Raw genomic sequence first — 22,208 nt, 5'->3', positions numbered from 1 at the left:
TCTTCTGAAATAGATGGGGAAGCCAGATAAGCATTTTGAGCTCATATTTTACTGTAAGTTTACTTTTAACTTTTGGAACAGGTATTACTTATTAATGCTTACATACATGTCATTTTAAAAACCTTTTATTTGAAAATAATTATAGTCACAGGAAGTTATAAAAAAAATGTGGGCAGGGAGGTCTTGTGCATGCTTCATCCCTCCTCCAGTATTAGCATCTTGCATACCTATAGTACAATAGTAACACCATGCAGATGACATCGGGTCAGTCCCCAGAACTTACTAAGATTTCACCAGTAGCCCTAACCGGTTTGGCTCAGTGGATAGAGCTTTGGCCTGCGTACTGAAGGGTCCCAGGTTCGATTCCAGTCAAGGGCATGTACCTTGGTTGCGGGCACATCCCCAGTAAGAGGTGTGCAGGAGGCAGCTGATCGATGTTTCTCTCTCATTGATGTTTTTAATTCTCTATCCCTCTCCCTTCCTCTCTGTAAAAAATCAATAAAATATATTTAAAAAAAAAAAAAAGATTTCACCAGTAACATAAGCACTTACTTTTATGTGTGTAGTTCCTTGCTGTTTTTTTAAAATTTTTTTAATTGATTTCAGAGGGGGAGAGAGAGAGAAACATCAATGATGAGAATCATTGGTCAGCTGCCTCTTGCACGCCCCCTATTGGGGATGGAGCCTGCAACCCGGCCATGTGCCCTGACTGGGAATTGAACCCCAACCTCCTGGTTCACAGGTTGACGCTCAGCCTCTGAGCCACACTGACCGGTCTTCTGTGCAGTTTTATCAGATACCTTCATATATCCTACTAGTGCTGTAGTTTCACCATACCCGCACACAGCACCAAGTGGAGTGTGAATATTTTTTAAGCCAGCCCTTAGAACTCCATGGAAGCATCTGAGCCAATTCACTTAGCTAATGGAGTATACACCCCAATTCAGAACAATACTTGTAAGTTAGCTTAAATTTTATAAGTTTGCTTTGGATAGTGAACACTGTATTTCTTAGCTCTTAAATCCAGAAAAACAATTAGACTTTGGAATCTGTAGAGATTAGGCAGTACCTCTAGCCATGCACTATACCCAAAGCTAAGCCCCACACCCCTTTATTCCTGGTGACTCAAGACCTCATTCTTCGGCATTCTGATGTTCATTCCAGAAAATATAATTGAGGAAATAGAAATGAATTGTCCCATCACACTTCTTTCCTAAGGGGAAATTCAAAGATATAAGACAGTTGAGAGAATAATATAATGAACTCCCATCTTACCACCATCAGTAATTATCTGTACCTGGTCAATCTTACTTAAGTTGTACCACCCCAATTTTTTTGAAGCAATTATTTTTGCATTCTTAAATACTGCAGGAAATATATATGTAAAACATAAACTTGTTTTTCTTAATCTTGGTGCCATTATTTCAGCAAAAATAACAATTCCTTAATGTTTCCTGTTCTGCATTCAGAATTTTTCTGTTTTCTCGTGTTTCTTTGTAGTTATTTTACTATGCAGAAAAAAATGAACATAATTGTTATAGCACAAACATGTCAGCTCAATAGTGATAAATGGCAGGTATTTCAGTTTACAGTCAATAGTTGCCTCTGCTGTGTGACAGTAATGTGAACATACTTGACAGTGTTTGCTAGATCCACCAGCTTAGGAATTTTGGGGTTCTTGAGTTTTTTTGTTTTAATATTGGGGATTTGTATTATTTCACATTCTGTGTGCAATGTGAGACTGTAATTTTTTATACGTCTTTTTAAAATTGTCATAATTCAGGTTTACATAAAATTTAATCACGTGAATAATCGTTAAAGACTTTTTTTCTAGACTGCATACTGCTGTGAGACTTATTGATCATTTGTGTTTTCCCCAAATGTATTGCTCTTTACTGAGGGTTTTAACTCCCTGTTTTTTCTCTGTAGAGTACTTCATGCTCAGTATGGTGAATTAATCCAACCAAGAAATGGTTCAGTTGATGAGACACCAAAAATGTCAGCTGGCCAGATGCTTTTGGTAGCATTTGATGGCATGTTTGCCCAAGTTGAGACTGCTTTTGGCTTATTAGTTGAAAAGGTAAATGTTGACTTGGTTTTGTAAGTAATGCAAATGCATCAAAGTAGTTGTTCAGTATGGGAAAAGTGGAGAGATGAACTTTTTTTTTTTTATATATAGTTAAACAAGATGGAAATTCCTGTAGCGTGGCGAAAAATCGACATTATAAGGGAAGCCCGAAGTACCCAAGTCAATTTTTTTGATGATGATAATCACCGGCAGGTGCTAGAAGAGATTTTCTTTCTCAAAAGACTACAGACAATTAAGGAGTTTTTCAGGCTCTGTGGTACCTTTTCTAAAACTTTGTCAGGTAATATTTCACATTTAAACATGCTGGATTTAGTTATGTGTTTTTTTGGAAGGGAGTGGGATGGAGTAGGCTTAATTTAATTATACACTCATAAGATCTTAAGTTTTTAAATAAGCAGCATTATTACCTTATTTTAGTATTGCATGAAATACTTTTAGACAATTTCCCTTTTTTTAGGATCAAGTTCACTGGAAGATCAGAATGCTGTCAATGGGCCTGTACAGATTGTTAATGTGAAAACCCTTTTTAGAAACTCTTGCTTCAGTGAAGACCAGATGGCCAAACCTATAAAGGCATTCACAGCCGACTTTGTGAGACACCTCTTGATTGGACTGCCGAACCAAGCCCTGGGACTCACGCTTTGCAGTTTCATCAGCGCTCTCGGTGTGGACATCATTGCTCAAGTGGAGGCAAAGGATTTTGGTGCTGAGAGCAAAGTTTCTGTGGATGATCTGTGTAAGAAAGCTGTGGAGCACAACATCCAGGTTGGAAAGTTCTCTCAGTTGGTCATGAACAGGGCAACTGTGTTAGCAAGTTCCTACGACACTGCCTGGAAGAAGCATGACTTGGTGCGCAGGTTGGAAACCAGTATTTCCTCTTGTAAGACAAGCCTGCAGCGTGTTCAGCTACATATTGCCATGTTTCAGGTAGGGTTTTGTTTTTTATAATGTGTTGTCCCTCAATGTAGGAATTTGAAAAATTGGGGGAGTTAATATAAAACAATATAAAGTAGAGAACTTCTTAAACCTCCTGAACTGTGCCAGCCAAGAGCAAACCCAGCTTTAGTATTTTGGTGTTTTTCAATTATTCTTATTTCTTTTTTATATAGTTGAGATAATTTTGCATTTACAGTTGTGTCCTTTGAATTGATTTCTGTCAGTGTTGTAAAGGTTAGTATTATCTATGTCATTATTACTTGTAAAAATAATTTCTGATGGTTGCTTTTGTTTGTTATGTGGATATGCCTCCTGTGTTGTTTAACATCTAAAGGTTCTTTCTAAAGTTACTTCCATTTCCCTGATGCTCTGATGTGACAACAACTTTGTGCATAAATCTGTCTCATCTGGGAATTGCTTTTAGAAGCCTGTGCTTGTCTTTGCTTATTTAGGGGCAGTATGACTAGAACAGGCTTTAGGGATGAAGTGGATTTGGATTCAGGTTTATGAACTTGAATTTAGCATGTCTGGCTGGTGTGGCTCATTAGGTCACGGTTTGATTCCTGGTCAGGGCGCATGCCCAGGTTTTGGGCTCAGTCCTCGGTGTGGGGGCATGCAGAAGGCAGCCAATCAATGATTCTATCTCATCATTGATGTTTTTATCTTTTTCTCCCTCTCCTTTCCTCTCTGAAATCAATAAAAATAAATTTTTAAAAATCTATTTAAGACACCAAGCACAGTAAAAATTGTAACTACTCCCCCCCCCAGCCCCCTTTTTTTTCTTCCAAATATAGTCTTCAGTATTGTCAATAGCTTCAAACAAGTTGTGCACAGAGTAATATTTGGGTACTACATTGTCCTGGAATCTGTTTTGGCATAAATAATATTTACTTTGTACCATTTATATTGAAGCTGCTTCCCAATAATGGAATTGGTGGTTTCAGCTCAGTGCATGGAATCCGGCGTATTTCCTTCTTCTCACAGTTTTATTGTTGACTGTTTTCTTAGTTCATAAGTTAAGAAAAGTAATTTATTTGAATTAAGAAATTGCACTTATTAGCAGTCCCTGTAGCACATTGGGATGTATTTTTCGAATGTTTTTTAACTTCTAAAAAATGTAATGCTGAAAATTTTTATTGTTTTATACATTTGGAGTTTATTCCCTTAAAAATTAACAACTGTATGGAAAACATTGTAAAAGTCTTTTCAGTTGTATCTGAACACAATTTAAACTCTTAAGCGTAATGCATAGCTTTTAAATTGTTGCCCAAACATCCCCTGGGCCTTCTTGGGCCACGCTTACCACATATAGGATGACTTCATCCTCTCTCAACAGTTGCCCACTCCCTTTTCTCACTTCTTGAGAATTCTTTCTTTTGTGACTGCTGCATTAATTCTTTTGGTCACTTGGCTAGCCTCCATGCTGGACAACCCTCCCCACCACCACACCTGTTTCAGCTTCTTAACTGGAGATTATCTTTCAGGTGGGGGGGATTGTGTACTAGTCTTTTACACAGAATAGTAACTATCTTCAAAATTACTATTTCAGTGTTGCAAATCACTGATCCAAGAAATTTTTCAGACATTCTGTACCTGGTATGGTCCTTTTGTAATGTTTCTTCTATTACTCTTCCTACCCACCCCGCTTTGTTGCAGCTGGGTTTCTCTGTCTTCCCTTTCAGTCCCAACATTGCTCCCCTTACTTGTTTATCTAAACGTTTTACATTTCTTTTTCTTTGAACAGTGGCAGCATGAAGATCTCCTTATCAACAGACCACAAGCCATGTCAGTCACACCTCCCCCTCGGTCTGCCATCCTAACCAGCATGAAAAAGAAACTCCATACTCTGAGCCAAATTGAAACTTCCATTGCAGCAGTTCAGGTGTGTTTTTGTCAGATCTTCCTTCCAGCACGTCTCACTTTTAGGAATAACCTAGACTGTGATGAAATGAAGTAATAGTGCTGTGTTGTTTAATATATCTATATGCTTATTCTTGGCTTCTAAGCCACAGAAGCATGGCCCTCCCTTCTCAATTATATATTTTTTATTTCTTTTTAAAAATCTTGGTTGTTGAAAGTATTATATATGACCCATTTTTCCTCCCATTGACCCCTTATAGTTTGCCCCAGGCCTCCACAGTCCTATTGTTTGTGTCCATGGGTTATGCATGTATCACTTTTATTTTTAGCTTATGTCTTTTTTTTCTTACCCTCCAGGATAATTGAATCTTATAGTAGCAGTATATTTTGAGACAGAGACATCCTAAATGTTTCAGATTTGTTTGTTTTTTATTGTTTAAAGTATTACATACTAGAGGCCCGGTGCATGAAATTCATGCACAAAAGGGGGTTCCTCAGCCTGGCCTGCACCCTCTCCAATCTGGGACCCCTGCCAGCAGTCGGATATCCCTCTCACAATCCGGGATGACTGACTCCTAACCACACGCCTGCCTGATCACCCCTAACCCCTATGCCTGCTGGCCTGATCGCCCCTACCTTGCCCCCCTGCCTGCCCGATCGCCCCTAACTGCCCTCCCTTGCCGGCCTGATCTCGCCCCCAACTGCCCTCCCCTGCCGGCCTGATTGCCCCTAACTGCCTCTGCCTTGGCCCCCACCACCATGGCTTTGTCCAGAAGGAAGTCGGACGTCTGGAAGATGGCCGGTTGACCTGGTCTAATTAGCATATTACCCTTTTATTAGTATAGATAGATTATATAGGATAGGATTGCTTAAATGGAGGGAAAAGCCTTTTTCAGCAGGAGGAGATGCTCTTGGCAGACAAAAACACATAATCCCCTATATCTGGATTGATAGCCAGCCATTTGCACTATACTGCCAAACCAGTCATTAAAAAATTGAATCACTTTCTTACACCTTACACCAAACAGCTGTTGCCCTTAAAAGCCCTCCTCACCTCCCACCTTAGGTTCTGCCTTCGCAGTTCACCCAGAGTAGATTCTGATTGGTTGGTTTCTATGCCAGTCAGTGTCAAAAGCTCCGCCTCCTAGGCAGCCATTGGCTCCTTGCAGTTCACCCAGATTTGGTTCTGATTGGTCAGTTTCTATGCCAGTCAGCATCTCTGGGCCTATCTTCTGGGGCTGATCAGGAGCTGCCCCAGGCTGCTGGTGAGCGGGCTGAACTGATCTCTGGGGGAGAGAGAGACATGGCTGCCACTGCTGATCAGCCCCGCCCCTCTCTCTCCCTCTCCCTCTCCCTCTCCCTCTCCCTCTCCCTCTCCCTCTCCCTCTCCCTCTCCCTCTCCCTCTCCAAGAGGTCAGCAGTTAAGCCCGCTCACCTGCTGCGCACGCAGCCTGGCATTCAGTCAAGCCTTCAGTCGTTTTGGATGTTACAACCCTGGCCCTTTATATATATAGAATATGCTAGGCACTAGTAGATCAGGTACATCCACATGTGTGTGAGTGTACATACACACAAACACTAGAGGTTCAGTGCACGAAATTTGTGCACTGGTGTGTGGGGGGGGTGTCCCTCAGCCCAGCCTGCACTCTCTCCAATCTGGGACTGCTGGCTCTTAACCGCTCGCCTGCCTGCCAGCCTTATCAATGCCTAACTGCTCCCCTGCTGGCCCAATTGCCCCCAACTGCCCTCCCCTGCCGGCCTGGTTGCTCCCAACTGCCCTCCCCTGCCGGCCTGATCACCCACAACTACCCTCCCCAGCTGGCCATCTTGTGGCAGCCTTATTTGACCACATGGGGTGGCTATCTTGTGTGAGGGCGTGAGGGTCAATTTGCATATTACCTCTTTATTATATAGGATGTCTTCTTTTTTTCCCTCGATTGAGACCTTCCCGGGCACTTTTACCTCCCAGGACAAGTCCCCATCACCCCAGTGTCCATGTCCATTGGTTATGCTAATATGTTTCAGTTTTTTAATAAATTTGTTGATTACTATGCATCTATATATTAAGGGAACCTTGGTGATTGGAAAAATTTGAAAACCTAATTTGTTTTCTGAAGTACATATAAGAAATTCTATCTAGCTTATTATATCTAGGAGAACATTTTTCCAAACTATTATTGATTGTATTTCTTAGCTACATATTTAATCTCAACTCCCTTTTTTAAATACAAGAAACTGGTCTTGATGATAGTTATACACACACACACACACACACACACACACGTGTGGTGTTTTTTTTGTGTTTTTTTTTTTAATATATTTTTATTGATTTTTTATAGAGAGGAAGGGAGAAGGATAGAGAGTTAGAAACATCAATGAGAGAGAAACATTGATCAGCTGCCTCCTGCACACCCCCTACCGGAATCGAACCTGGGACCCTTCAGTCCGCAGGTCGACGCTCTATCCACTGAGCCAAACCAATTAGAGCACACACACACAGGTTTTATTGTGTATCCTTATACCTCATTTACTCAGTAACATTTTACTATTGTTGTAAATAAGATAAGTATAATCACTTCTGTAATATTTTTTAAAATTTTAATGAATATTTTCTGGAGCTCACTTCTTTGAAGACTAAAATGCTTCCCCTTCTCTTTGGCATATTAATCCTACTTTTCAACTTAGGAGAGTAAACTCTTGCCCTTTTTTCCCCCCTGATTTTGGAGGTGTGTGTGTTTGTGAGACAGAGAGGAGGAGTGAGGGGGAGGGAGAGGGAGAGGGAGAGGGAGAGGGAGAGAAGCAGGCAAAAGAAAGAATGTGAATTCCTCCTCCTGAAATGTTGAATAAATAATGAAAGAATGTTGTTATATAACACCTTCCTTGCCATAATAATCTGGATAGATTTTTACCATTATTTTAAAACTTTTGAATTTGTGGAACAGAAAAATTTTTATTTTTCACAATCAAAAGTACAATGGATTTTCTTATAGAAAGCACAAATAGTGCAGTAGGAATTTGGAGTAGCAGGTCTTTTGTTTTAAAGACTGAAAATGAGCTCTAGCTGGTTTGGCTCAGTGGATAGAATGTTGGCCTGGAGACTGAAGGGTCCCGGGTTTGATTCCGAGCAAGGGCACATGCCCAGGTTGCAGGCTAGATCCCCAGTAGGGGGGTGCAGGAGGCAACCGATCAATGATCCTCTCTCATCATTGCTGTTTCTATCTCTCTCTCTCCCTCTCTGAAATAAAATTAGAAAAAGAATAAAGGATATATAACTATTTAAAATAAATGAAAATTTTTTTTAAAAGACTGAAAATGAAAATGAAACTTCCTTTTGCAAATTTTAAGCAATAAATTGCAAGCCAGTTCTTACTTCCTCAGACTTGTTGAGCTTTAAACATTCAAAGTAAAATCAAGATTAATTCCAAAGGTGACTATTAAAGAAGTTTTCTAAATTGCATATGCCTCATCTTGCTTGTTTTGAATCTCTCATATTTATATAAAATGCTCAACAGACAGGAAGTTGAGAGTGTCAAATATTCACTGAGATTCTCCTGGGCTTTTATAGGAAAAACTAGCAGCACTTGAAGCAAGTATTGAACAGCGACTCAAGTGGGCAGGTGGTGCCAACCCTGCACTGGCACCTGTACTACAAGATTTTGAAGCAACTATAGCTGAAAGAAGAAATCTTGTCCTTAAGGAGAGCCAAAGAGCAAGTCAGGTATTGTGATTCATGTATGCCATCTTTGTTTTCATTTGCAAGATTATGTAACTGATTGGAAGTTAAGTGTTAAATAACTAGGGGTATCTAGTCAAAGCTTTGGGAAGAAAGACCAATAAAGGCTCTGGGTGGGGGCAACATTCCTTAGGCTGAACTCACAGCCAGTTATTTCCCTGGATCCTTACTGGAAGTATAGTAGCAGCCTCTGTTGGAAAATAGTTTAATTCCACATTTATCTAAGGTGCTCTAAAGATTTACATATTGTATTTTCCAGATGGTAATAAAATGTCTTATGGCCTAGTGTTCTGCCAGAGGTAGTGGATTAACTTCGTTATCACTGGGGGTGGGGAGACAGAGAAGACCAAAAAAAAAACAATGTAATTTTCAATCAGATTCAAAATTAGACTAATATTCCATATACCCATCACCAAAAATTATCAATTTAAGGCCTACTTTTTAAAAATGTATGTTTTTATTGATTTTAGAGAGAGAGGGATGGAGGGGGGGGGGTTAGAGAGAGAAATATTGATTGGCTGCCTCCTGCCCACCTCCTACTGGGGTCAAGCTTGCATCTAGGCATGTGCCCGGACAGGGAATTGAACTGGTGACCTCTTGGTGCATGGGGCAACACTCAATCCACTAAGCCACATAAACGAGGCTGCTTAAGGCCTATTTTATTTCCTCTTTCTTTCTTAAAATATATATATACTTTTTTTTTTTTTTTAAATTTCAGAGAGGAAGGGAGAGGGAGGGAGAGAGAAACATGAATGACAAGAGAGAATCATTGATTGGGTGCCTCCTCCACGTCCCCCACTGGGGATTGAGCCGGAAACCTGGGCATGTGCCCTGAATCAAACCATGATCTAGTTCATATGTTGATGCTCAACCACTGAGCCATACCAGCTGGGCTTCTCTCTTATTTCTTAACTCTTCCTCCTCATCCCATTGTTAATGGAAATCCCACATATTATATAATTTTAGCTGTAAATATGTCAGTATGTGTCTGTAAAGATAACTATTTAAGAACATAATCACAATACTGTTATCTACCTTAAAAGATGTACTTAATATTTTCAAATATCTAGTTAGCATTTTGTGGTCTTCATTGTAAAGTTAGGCAAGAGTAGAAACAGAAAGGGAACGTTCCAAATTGAAATTTGGACATAGTACAAATTGCAGCTGAATATGATAACAATTTTCTCTTGGAACAAATTTTTTTATGTAAAAACCATCACGGAGGAGATACATATACCTAATTATACTTAGGTACTTTGGGCCATCTTACACCTAACTGTATCAACAACCAAAAATGTACACTTATTTACAGCCATAATTTATAAGGATGAGGTCTGTGTTTCAGAAGAGTCATAATTCATACATTCTCAGAACCTATTTTGGTCCTGAATTCTGGAAATGAATAGGTAGTGTTGTTTCATGTCATTAATTGCCTTCTCTCCCCCCCCCCATTTCTTGTGGTGGTTCCTTTCCTCTTTTGCCTCTTCACAGGTCACTTTCCTCTGCAGCAATATCATTCATTTTGAGAGTTTACGAACTAGAACTGCGGAAGCCTTAAACCTGGATGCTGCATTATTTGAACTAATCAAACGGTGTCAGCAAATGTGTTCATTTGCATCACAGTTTAACAGTTCGGTTTCTGAGTTAGAGCTTCGTTTATTACAGAGAGTGGTGAGTCTTGAATCTTGGTGGGAGTATAGAGACTTAGTACTTAAAATGATAAGGGCAATGTTAAACCCTCAAAAATCAATATATTCACTCAATTTACATTTATTGAATGTGTACTTTATATATGATGTTTTGAGGGAATACAATGATGGTTAAGTCTTGTTCCTAGCCCCTAAGGAACTTATTTATACAAATAACACAGTGAATGAAAAAGTGGAAAGCATTCTCAGAGTACTATGGAGGTTCCGAGGGGAGGAGAGAGATACTGGATAGCAAATGACTCAGATGCACTGGCAATAGGGTAGCAAGCACGCAGTGCTGGTGAAAGACAAATGCTGGACAGATGAGTTACGTACAGAAATACCAAGTTGATAAATTTGGTGTTTATATTTTGTGTGGAGGCTTTAGGCTGTGTATCAGGAAGTTCCAGATTGTTTGTTTTTTTGACTTTTTATTTATTTTAGAGAAATACCGGTCGGTTGCTTCCTCTATGTATCCTGACCAGGGATCAAACCTGAGACTTTTCAGTGTATGGGATGATGCTCCAACCAACTGAGTCACACCAGCCAGAGCTAGTTTCATTTTAAAGAGTGATTTGGGGTCCTGGATATGGATCATCTTTGTTATTCCAGATACATGTCTTAGGTTTTAATAAACTTTAGCTGAAACCGGTTTGGCTCAGTGGATAGAGCGTCGGCCTGTGGACTGAAGGGTCCTGGGTTCGATTCCGGTCAAGGGCATGTACCTTGGTTGCGGGCACATCCCCAGTGGGAGGTGTACAGGAGGCAGCTGATCGATGTTTCTCTCTCATCGATGTTTCTAGCTCTCTATCTCTCTCCCTTCCTCTCTGTGAAATATCAATAAAATATATTTTAAATAAATAAATAAATAAATAAACTTTAATTGTTTAGTCCCTGTATGATTATGCTGAAAAGTTAAAAATCTTAGCCTGTATTTCATACATTGTTTAACCTAGTATTTTGTGGGTAATTAATTCATGACTTGGCAACTGAAATTCTTAGTATCAACTTGAGTTACTATTGCCTTTTGATGATGATGAAGAACAGAGTCTTATATTATTCCAGCTGATACTTAAAATCAAACAAATGCTTGTTCTGTTTAGGACACTAGTCTTGAACATCCTATTGGCAGCTCTGAATGGCTTTTGTCAGCACACAAACAATTGACCCAGGATATGTCTGCTCAGAGAGCAATTCAGACAGAGAAAGAACAACAGATAGAAACGGTCTGTGAAACAATTCAGAATCTGGTTGATAATATAAAGACTGTGCTCACTGGCCATAATCGGCCACTTGGAGATGTCAAACACCTCTTGAAAGCAATGGCTAAGGTAAGACTAATAACATTAATATATAATCACTCCCCCCTTTTATAAAATTACATTATTTTATTTATATAACATAAAAACAATTTCTCTCAGGTCACATCTTCTAATTTGTATCTGAGTTATTTGTGTTTTCATCAACTATTTTTTTTCTGATTTTGTACACTAAGAAAGTGAATGTTAAGGAAATTGATTCACCAAAGTAACATACTTTATAATATAGCTGAAACTTGAACTTCGTTTCAGAATGTTTAGATCTCCAATTTCTCTTCCCACCATTACCTCTGAACTCCAAAGTTTGCCTCCAAGATGATTGAAATATTGTCTCTTCTTTCTAGTATCCTACATAATCTAGATAGTAAGGAAACTGAGCTCCGAGAAAAGTCTAGATTAGTCATCATTACAAAACAATAAATAATTTAATTTTAGGATTTATTTTTACTTGGAATTTTTATTTTGTGCTAGAAATAAAATTCCTATTGAAATGGCATCTTAAGTGGCAGTAAGCAGATTAAACACATTGATATTTGAAAAACACTTACTGTTATTCAAAAGATGCTGTCAAGAGTAATTACCGAAACACCCTTTTTTCTTGGTCATTAATAAATGGATTCTAGGATGAAGAAGCTGCTCTGGCAGATGGTGATGATGTTCCCTATGAGAACAGTGTTAGGCAGTTCTTGGGTGAATATAAATCATGGCAGGATAACATTCAGACGGTGCTGTTTACATTAGTCCAAGCTATGGGTCAGGTCCGAAGTCAAGAACATGTTGAAATGCTCCAGGAAATAACACCCACCTTGAAAGAACTGAAAACACAAAGTCAGAGGTAAGGACACATCTGACCTAAATGTAAAATGTAAAGTTTAAACCTTTGGTGTTTATTTAAGTTTTGTTTATTTAATTCATTTAATTGTTTTCAGTCTTCTTATATATAAGTAGTGATCTGATAAAGCATCCCATAAGTAAGCATTTTCTTTTGTATTTCAGTATCTATAATAATTTAGTGAGTTTTGCATCACCTTTAATCACCGATGCAACAAATGAATGTTCAAGTCCAACATCATCTACTACATATCAGCCTTCTTTTGCTGCAGGTAGGACTTCCCTACTTCAAAAAAAGACCTGAATCTTGATCTGTTAATCTGTATATAGAAGCTAAGATATTTAACTATACTGTAAGTCATAAGTATCTAAAGGGCTTCCCTAAATTCTGCCATATCCCAAACTGAACAAATTTTGGCTTAATTTTAAAAGTACTAATATGAGAGCTTAAAATACTTTTCATTCAAATAACCCTTTAGTCATTTATTTTATGATTATGAAATATATGCCCGTTAGGAAAATCTAGAAAAATTGGTATTTCTGTTTTAATTAGAAGTAAAACCACTTTGTGTTTGATCATTGACTTTTCTGTATGTATGCACACACATACTCATAAATTGTTATCCTGTGAAGTAATTTTTATTGCCTTTCGTGATTTAATATTGATAATTTCCCTGTAATTAAAAATCTTTTTTTATAATGACTTAGTGGCCAAATTTATTTTTATTTTTTAGTAGCCATATTTAATATACCATTCTATATTAATCTTGTTGGACAGTTAAGATACAGTATTTTGATGCCACAAAAAGCTACAAATTTGTACCTGAGTGTCTAGCTATTTAGGCTGTTGTTTTTTAGGATAATTACTTCTGTTTCAAGAAATAAGGACTTTAGCCGAAACCGGTTTGGCTCAGTGGATAGAGCGTTGGCCTGCGGACTGAAGGGTCCCGGGTTCGATTCCGGTCAAGGGCATGTACCTTGGTTGCGGGCACATCTCCAGTGGGAGGTGTGCAGGAGGCAGTTGATCGATGTTTCTCTCTCATCGATGTTTCTAACTCTCTATCACTCTCCCTTCCTCTCTGTAAAAAATCAATAAAATATATTAAAAAAAAAAAAGAAATAAGGACTTTAAGATTGTAAAGTCACCTATTTTCAAGGCTGTACATTGTAGTTGGTGATTGAGAGAGTGTCTCCCTGCTGTCTCCTCTTTGTCCCCCTCTATTTTCTGTTTACATGTAAATTGAGCTACCAACTCTTTCTCTATAGCAGTCCGAAGCAACACTGGCCAGAAGACTCAGCCTGATGTCATGTCACAGAATGCTAGAAAGCTGATTCAGAAAAATCTTGCTACATCAGCAGATACTCCACCAAGCACCGTTCCTGGAACTGGCAAGAGTGTTGCTTGTAGTCCTAAAAAGGCTGTCAGAGACCCTAAAACTGGGAAAGGTAATTAGTTAGAATAACGATGCCTTACATATTCATACGAAGTGGTGGTTTGACTTACTTATGTTTCCATTGCTTCATAGCTGTGCAGGAGAGAAACTCGTATGCAGTCAGTGTGTGGAAGAGAGTAAAAGCCAAGTTAGAGGGTCGAGATGTTGATCCAAATAGGAGGATGTCAGTTGCTGAACAGGTAGGTGACTATTTTTTCAAACTTGAATTACACATTTTAATGCTGCCGAAACAGCAGAGGTTTAAAGATCCCTTCATCATTATACTTGGGGCTTCATCAAGAAATTAGAAACTTAAATCTTTTTAGGATTCGAAGCTTTTAAATAACAGCTCTGGAATTAACAAATATTCACCACTTTATTCTGACTCTACCTTGTTAGCAATTTATTTTCTCCCCAGCCCTCTTGTAATAGAAATTTAAGGTGTGACTTGACCCTCCCTCTCTCTCCACCAGAAGACAGTTAATTTGCACTTTAAAGAGAACTATCTGAAGGATTCAAATGAACTGAGGATGACATTTTGGGTGCAGGAATGCTATCTATAAAGTGTTCTTGGACATAAGTTTGTCTGAAGTCATTACTCTGAAATTTTCTCAGTAGTATTATTAAATTTTATATATGAAATTTGAAAATGAATTATTTTCCCCTCAGCTGTTTCTTTTGGAAGTTTTCAAACCTACAGAAATGTAGGGATGCTCATAAACTCTCTACCTAGAACTGGGAAACCAGTTGTTAATGTTTTCCTATGTCTGCTTCACATTTTCTGTCTGTGGATGCAGACACAGTTTTTCAGAACGATTTGATAGTTAGTTGTAGACATTATAACACTTTATGTCTAAATACTTCAGCATGTCTACTAAATAAAACATTGTAATATATAGCTACAATATAATTGTATAACTACCAAATCAGGAAACAACAATGATGTTATAACTTTTTGCCATTTCATCTTGATAACATTGACTTTTGTGTAACATTCAGTCCATATTCAGATTTCTCCAGTTATCCCAAAATGTCCTCTCATTAAAACATCCCCACCCTCCCTTATAAGATCTAATCAAGGTTCAGCCTGTATTTTATGTGCTCTTCCTATTTTTAGTCTCTTTAATGTCTAGAATAGTTCCCCAGCTTTTTTTTTTCTTTGGACATTGACATTTTTTTATGTGTTCAGACTAGTTATTTTGCAGAATATGATTGTATTAGATTTTTTTTCTTGTAATTAGATTCAGGATCACCATTTTGGCAGGAATGCTATGTCAGTGATGTGTCCTCAGAATTTCACATCTTTGACACAAGTTAGATCACTTGGTCAAGGGCAGTGCTCTTAATTGTCCATTACAGATGTAACTTTTTCTGTAAAAAATTTGAGGCTTGAAAGTCTTATTTTCTAACTAGAGGCCTAGTGCACCAATTCATGCACCAGTGGGGTCCCTTGGCCTGGCCTGCAGGATTGGACCAAAACCAGCTCTCCGGCATCCCCTGAGGAGTCCCAGATTGCGAGAGGGCGCAGGCCAGGCTGAGGGACCCCACTGATGCATGATTGGGGCCGGGGAGGGACCACAGGAGGGCTCCAGGGCATGTCCGGCCCATCCCGCTCAGTCCCAATTGGCTGACCCCAGCAGCAAGCTAACCTAATGGTTGAAGCGTCTGCCCCCTGGTAGTCAGTGCACATCATAGTGAGTGGCTGAGTGGCCTTAGCATATCATTAGCATATTACGCTTTGATTGGTTGAACGGACGACTGGACACAGCATATTAGGCTTTTATTATATAGGATGTTTTGGCATCCATAATTCAATTTTAACAGCAGGGAAGTTTTTTTTTTATCTTAAACACTGTTAAATCACTGTATAGTACCTGAGCTTGCACTATTCATGGTCAAGAGTCACTCTTTAGCCCTAGCCAGTTTGGCTCAGTGGATAGAGCGTTGGCTTACAGACTGAAAGGTCCCAGGTTCGATTCCGGTCAAGGGCACATGCCTGGGTTGTGGGCTCGATCCCCAGTGGGGGGCGTGCAGGAGGCAAGTGATCAATGATTCTCTCTCATCATTGATGTTTCTATCTCCCTCTCCCTTCTCCTCTGAAATTAATAAAAATATATTTTTTAAAAAAAGAGTCATTCTTTAGGAGCAATTTATCAAGTTGTAAAAAACCGTGGTCAGTGCTCTGAGTTATTATCTTTACTTCTGATTTTCTCATACATTAATGGGTTGTATGCTTTCATGACTGTCTCATCATAGCTCTCTGTTCATCTTTTAGAAGAGGCTTGGCTATTACACTTTTTATTCTGATAGTCATTTCATTTTATATGAAAGTAAGTTAAGGGTTATAGGAATGGGGTAAGTATAGAGTTCTTTGCGTACAATTTTTTTATAGGTTATAATTCAGCCACATAGTGAGCATTTGCTATATAATTGGACCCTGATGGATGCTCTGGATATAGAGATGGTTGTATCTCTTACAATAAAATAAAATTTAGCTGAGTCAAAGTTAGTGGACATTTGTTGAGCACCCAACTGTGTTCCAGAATCTGCTGGGCACTTTTTATGTAGCATCTAAGCATTTTCCCAGTGACTATACATGTTAACTCTAAGAGCAGCTATGGGGTCAGTGAGGCTCTCTCTTCATCTAAGGATTCATAAAGTTCAGAGGGTCTGTGAGTTTCCTGACACCCATCTTGTAAGCTGTGCAATTATGAGGGAAGCTCCGCTTACTTAACCTCTTTTCCACCACAGCAACTACACTTCCTTCGGTTAATTAATTTGGGTGATTATAAACTTAATATTAAACTTAATTCATATTACTTATATATGAACCATGCCATGTCTTAAATGTCTTTAAATACTGTCCTGCCCATTTTTACAGGTTGACTATGTCATTAAGGAAGCAACTAATCTAGATAACTTGGCTCAGCTGTATGAAGGTTGGACAGCCTGGGTGTGAATGGCAAGACAGTAGATGAGTCTGGTTAAGCGAGGTCAGACATCCACCAGAATCAACTCAGCCTCAGGCATCCAAAGCCACACCACAGTCGGTGGTGATGCAACTGGGGGCTTACCCTGAGGAAACCTAGGAAATCTCGGTGCGCAAGGAGGGGAATCCTGCAGGGCAGCTGCACTCAGGGATACGCCCAACACCATGGCCTGCCACCCTAGGGTCAAGGGTGAAGGAAAGAAAGCTCACCGCCTGAACACGGAGATTGTCTTTCTGCCTCAGAACAGCTGCAAACGTGTCAGGAGGTTAGCTGCAGAAAGAAATCGGGATGCTGCGGAGCACAGAGTGATTTGGAACTCCATTCCACCTGACCCTGTGTGTACAATCCAGGAAAAAACAAACCCCGCTCAGAAACAGAGAGAACTGGGGCCGCAAAGAAATCACAGCCAAGGAAGATTTGATGCATTCAGATTCTCGTGTAACACTTGTTGCTTGGCAACAGTACTGGTTGGGTTGACCAGTAAGTACAAAAAGGCTATGTGATACGAATTTCAGAAATGGACTGAAAATGGAGAGCTATGTAACAGATACACTACATGGGAAGAACTTACTTCTGAAATAAAAGGAAAAAAACCCACTCATCATCATCCTCCCCAGACCCTACCACCTACCCATTCCCCTTTTACCTGATCTAGTAGATTAGACATCTTTCAAATTCACTTTTTGCTCAATCCTTATATTTCATATACTTCCATCTTGATGCTGTTACACAACTTATATTTGGAGTGATAAACAGAAATTTCTCTAAAACCACTGATAACATGGAAAATTCAAGGATTGTTTGAAGGTCTGATGATCACATAAAAATGTAATTCTGGTTAAGTCATTTCTGTGATTCTATCATGTACAGTTTCCAGAATTGTCACTGTGCATTCAAAAGTAATGAATCTAACAGACATTTGATTTCATGTACACTCCCCTTTGCTTATAGTGTGCATTTTTTGGAAGTCATTCAAATTTTCCCTCTTCTGTGATTGCTGTAGTTTCTTTCATAGAAAGTAGCTAAACCAATGTAATCTTTTTACCTTTTTAAAAACCAGGATAGAATACCTATTAGAGTTTTACATTGTTGATGACAGATTAAAAATAAAGTGATGTTCTCTTGAAGGTAGAGTGAAATGTTTCCTTAATTCAGTTTTCTCATTTGATACTTTTAATTTACAAGGTGTAAATTAGAAGTGCTTTAGTTTACCTGGTATTTTAGGACATGTACATGAAAACATCAGCAAAAGCGAGAACCACCAGTATCTTTTATTAAGTTCAATGAGTCTGTGAAGTACTTTTCTTTTTGCATAATTTTAATAGTTTGCTGTTTAGTAATACATTATAGTGATTTCATGATCAAGTTAAATTGAGCATTGCATTTCAGTACTGACTTTGTAAACTCAATTGTTGATCCAAAATAAAATCCAGATTAGGATTCTTAAAATCACATTAACATGAAGAATACAGTTTAAAATCATGATTGAGTCTATTTTTCCTGCATCTTAGAGATTAGAACTCTGATCACTTTCTAGTTGCCAATCTTCACAGATAAACTTGATAAGTGTTAAGGAAAAATTCCACATAGCTCTGGTGTTTTCTGTATTCTGATTGCTGCATTAATCTATAATTACCCATCAGACTGCATTTCAGTATCAGTGCTTTTTTAATACTTCGATATAGCAAGAAAGGTGGTATTTTTTAAATACCCATGTGTATCTACTTGCAAGATTAAGGAACCTAGTGCATCAAATTTTATCCATTCTTTTTTAACCTTTCTCAATCAAAACAACCTATCTGGAATAATAATGCCATATTGTGTTTTGCACACTGCTTTATTTCCTAGAGGCTGTGGGAGCTATTGCATTCATCACTTGATTACCTCTGCTCCTCAAGATTGAAGTTTTTTCAGCAACATTTTCACAAGGAAAAATTTCCATCAAAATGATAAAACCAGTTCATACTAGTTTGTCCCTATAGGTAGTATTCAAAAATTGCTTCCTCTTTGGTAAAGAAGATAAATGAAGTAGGTGAACTTTATCACCTGTGAATTTTTGGTTTCAGAAGTACCTGGCACCTTATCTGAGCAAAAATGAAACAGCTTTATAGCAAAAACATGTGCCTCTGGTAAATTATCCATCACTTTCATTTTAAAATAGTCCCTCAGAGAATAGTGTGGCATATATATGTTTGGTTGTGGAGCAGATATAACTGATAACTTCAAAAGCTGCTCTTTACTGCACCCTGGACAAGACCCCAATCTACAGTTTGGCTTCCTCTGGGAAGTGATTCTGCAAGTAGCCTTGCTGTTTTAAACTGCTGTACTCAACAATTAGAGAGTTAATCAACAGTAAAAAGCCCTGGTGATAAAGCAGATTGAGAAGTCAGGGCTATATTTTGGGGATTGTCTTTTAACATAATGTAAAGTTTAGAGTGCCGTAGTTATAGTCATACATCTTTAATGATACAGAATATCTCCGGAAAACCAGGGGTCTGCCCCTCTCTTTTTCTCTCCTCAGATTCAGGGGGTACAGAATAACCTACCACCTATCGTTCAATGTACCCTTGGAAATTGAAATTTGTTGTCTTTAATTTTCTAGAATTGCCTAAATATTGATTTCTCTACAAAGCTGTGGAGGCTTAATGGTTTTATAGAGTGTATTTCTTTTTTTACTGTTTCTTTGGTGTGTTTTAACAGTATTTCTGAGTTCTTAACAGTTTGCTAGGTTACAGTAGATTCTTTTGTGTCTGACACTGTGGTGAGTTGTTTTTGAGATATGTAAGATTTCTTTGAGAACTGATAATCAAGCTCTTGATCTGTTTCCTTAAATTATTTTTATTAAGAGCCCAAACCCAGATTCAGGGTGAGGGTTTGTAATACAAAGAAAAACTTTCATCACTTCTGCCCTTAACACTTGCCTTTATTAACTAAGTTTAGTATGTAGTTTTTTAAAATATTGTCCAATGTTTGGTGTTTCTGCATTGTTTTGTGGTTATTCTTGATGTGTGAAATTTAGGGAAAGAGCCATTTAAAAAATGCCACGCAGGGCAATGCAAGTACAGCCAAATATTAGAGTTGATGTGCAATCTTAGGTTCTTTTAACTCTGGGGTATTTATAGGCAGTACTTTAAACTGAAAAGTCTTCCTGGACTATTTTCCTCCACATATTTGTGACTTCTCTGGGGGCTTACTTGTTTTGGCAGTAAGAAGCTGGTCCTTTTCTCGCAATTCTTTTCATATTAAAGAAAAACACCTACAATTGGCCTGTTAGTCATTTCATCTTACATCAAAAATCACTGAATGCTTTTCTATTAGCACATTTAAATACCTTTGTTTTACATAAAATTAGATGCATATGAAACCAGTGACCTTCCGTACTCTTCCTGAGCTTGTAAAATGCCAGTAATTTAAAGCTAGAACTACCCCACCCTCCCTTAAATCAAGGAGGTAGGACATAGTAAAGTTCACTTAAAGAAGATAGATGTTTTCATTATTTGCGTTATTAGATTCCTCCTATGGGGAAAAACTAGCATTACAAAGTTTCCCAAACATTGGGAAGGGGAAATTCACTGTTTTTTGACCCTTAAGGGTTTGCTGCACTTTTCTTTTTAGGCCTGCTTAACAATATCACCATGCCTTTCTTCCAAATGGGCAAATGGACTCTTAGAGCAACTTTCTAGGTTCAAGGGTTAATTGTACAACATGAACTGCTTAGAGTCTTTTACTTTCTATGGGAATTTGACTGGGCTTAGTAGGGAAAAGCTGTTGATTGTGCTAATGTAAAAATGTCATACAATTAGCTCTACTTTTGAAGACGGTAAACAAGGAATTGCATGTTGTTCTGAAATACAGACTTGTAGAATGTTTGCTTTCTTTAAAACAGGCTGATTTCTTCCCTCCTACCCCCCTTCTTTTCCTGATATCCCAGTTTCAGTTCCTATATAAAGTTCTTGTGTCAGTTATTTTTCTGGCTTAAATTTCCCTTATATCTCCACCTGTAATGTCAGTGGCAACATCATACTTGTTAATTTACTTTACCCTTATTATAAGAGCCAATTGAGTTGAACTGAATCTTCTTTGTCCTAGTAAACATTGTATAAATTAAAGTGGCTTCTCTGTACAAAAGGTTGTAATGCCTCCTGATGGGTATAATTTTGTGATTGTATTTAAGATTAAAAGTTGAACAAATCACACCAGCTTCCTGAAAATGTTCATAATGCATTGTCTGGAAAACAAAAATACATGCCTACTTTATGCATATTTGCATTACCATGGCAAAGATTGTATGAAATACCTGTTTTTCAAAAAATAAAGATTAAAAAGATGTAGCATTTAAGCTCTGAATTTATTGAAGTAGTTTCCAGAAAATTTAATTTTGCAATATGGGTAGCTTTTTTCTTAATAGTATATTTTTATTGATTTCAGTGAGGAAGGGAGAGGGAGAAATAGAAACATCAATGATGAGAATCATTGATCGGCTGCCTCCTGCACACCCCCCACTGGGGATCAAGCCCACAACCTGGGAATGTGTCCTGACCAGGAATTGAACAGTGACCTCCTGATTCATAGGTCCATGCTCAACCATTGAGCACACCAGCCAGGCAGGTAGCTTCTTTTAAAGCATGAATATCTCTAGAAATTAAAAAATTTTTTCGCCCTTCAAAGTTCTATAGTATTTTTGAACAGCAGTGAAAATTTTACTTCAGTGGGAAAGTTCTTACCAAGATACAATTAAGCTTAATTTTGTCAATATTTAAAAACAAATCTGTAGCCTAACTGGTTTGGCTCAGTGTTAAGAATGTCAGCCCGTGGGCTGAAGGGTTGCAAGTTCCATTCGGTCAAGGGCAAGTACCTGTGTTCAAGTACCCTGGCCCTGGTTGTGGCGCACGCAGGAGGCAAACCAATTAATGTCTCTCAAAGATGTTTGTCTTCCCCCTCCACTCTAAAAAATCGATGGAAAAAATACCTTCAGGTGAGGATTAACAACAAAAATCACACAAAAAACATTATTGACATGTACATCCCTGGGATATGAAAGCCTGAAGGAAAATTTAAATGTCCGGCTTGTTTTATTCTCTGGAAGTCAGACTGCATTTGTTGCTGCTTGATAGTGTTAGCCGTTTAGTCATCTGGCACGTTTTGAAAGATCACATCCTGTTTTTGCAGTACAAAAACAAAGCTACACTAAGGGTAGGTGTTTTTTAATTAAGCCGTTTGGAAAGTTGAGACCTTCTAGCAGTGCTCTTGGGTTGCGAAGTTGCAAATAGCTCTGGGAACACATTCCTCCAGGAACAAAATACTCCGTGAAGAACCTGTTGCTGCTTGA

General features: G+C 38.4%; 1 protein-coding gene across 2 annotated transcripts in view; it reads left to right on the top strand.

The window, feature by feature from the left end:
- Nucleotides 1–21,207, top strand: part of SMG1 (SMG1 nonsense mediated mRNA decay associated PI3K related kinase) — a 118,254-nt gene extending 97,047 nt beyond the window's left edge. For both annotated transcript variants that reach the window (XM_080680961.1, XM_080680960.1), the window contains 12 exons: nt 1,930–2,080; nt 2,180–2,369; nt 2,547–3,016; nt 4,770–4,907; nt 8,451–8,603; nt 10,110–10,289; nt 11,410–11,637; nt 12,249–12,460; nt 12,622–12,728; nt 13,723–13,902; nt 13,983–14,089; nt 16,771–21,207. In XM_080680961.1, coding sequence (XP_080537087.1) covers nt 1,930–2,080; nt 2,180–2,369; nt 2,547–3,016; nt 4,770–4,907; nt 8,451–8,603; nt 10,110–10,289; nt 11,410–11,637; nt 12,249–12,460; nt 12,622–12,728; nt 13,723–13,902; nt 13,983–14,089; nt 16,771–16,848 — 2,194 coding nt within the window. In that variant the 3' untranslated portion in view covers nt 16,849–21,207. The remainder of the gene's footprint in view (nt 1–1,929; nt 2,081–2,179; nt 2,370–2,546; nt 3,017–4,769; nt 4,908–8,450; nt 8,604–10,109; nt 10,290–11,409; nt 11,638–12,248; nt 12,461–12,621; nt 12,729–13,722; nt 13,903–13,982; nt 14,090–16,770) is intronic.
- Nucleotides 21,208–22,208: the final 1,001 nt, after the last annotated feature.

Source organism: Plecotus auritus (genome assembly GCF_963455305.1).
Source record: "Plecotus auritus genome assembly, chromosome: 7".
NCBI classification, from domain to species: domain Eukaryota; kingdom Metazoa; phylum Chordata; class Mammalia; order Chiroptera; family Vespertilionidae; genus Plecotus; species Plecotus auritus.
This window is presented reverse-complemented; position numbering and strand designations above follow the sequence as displayed.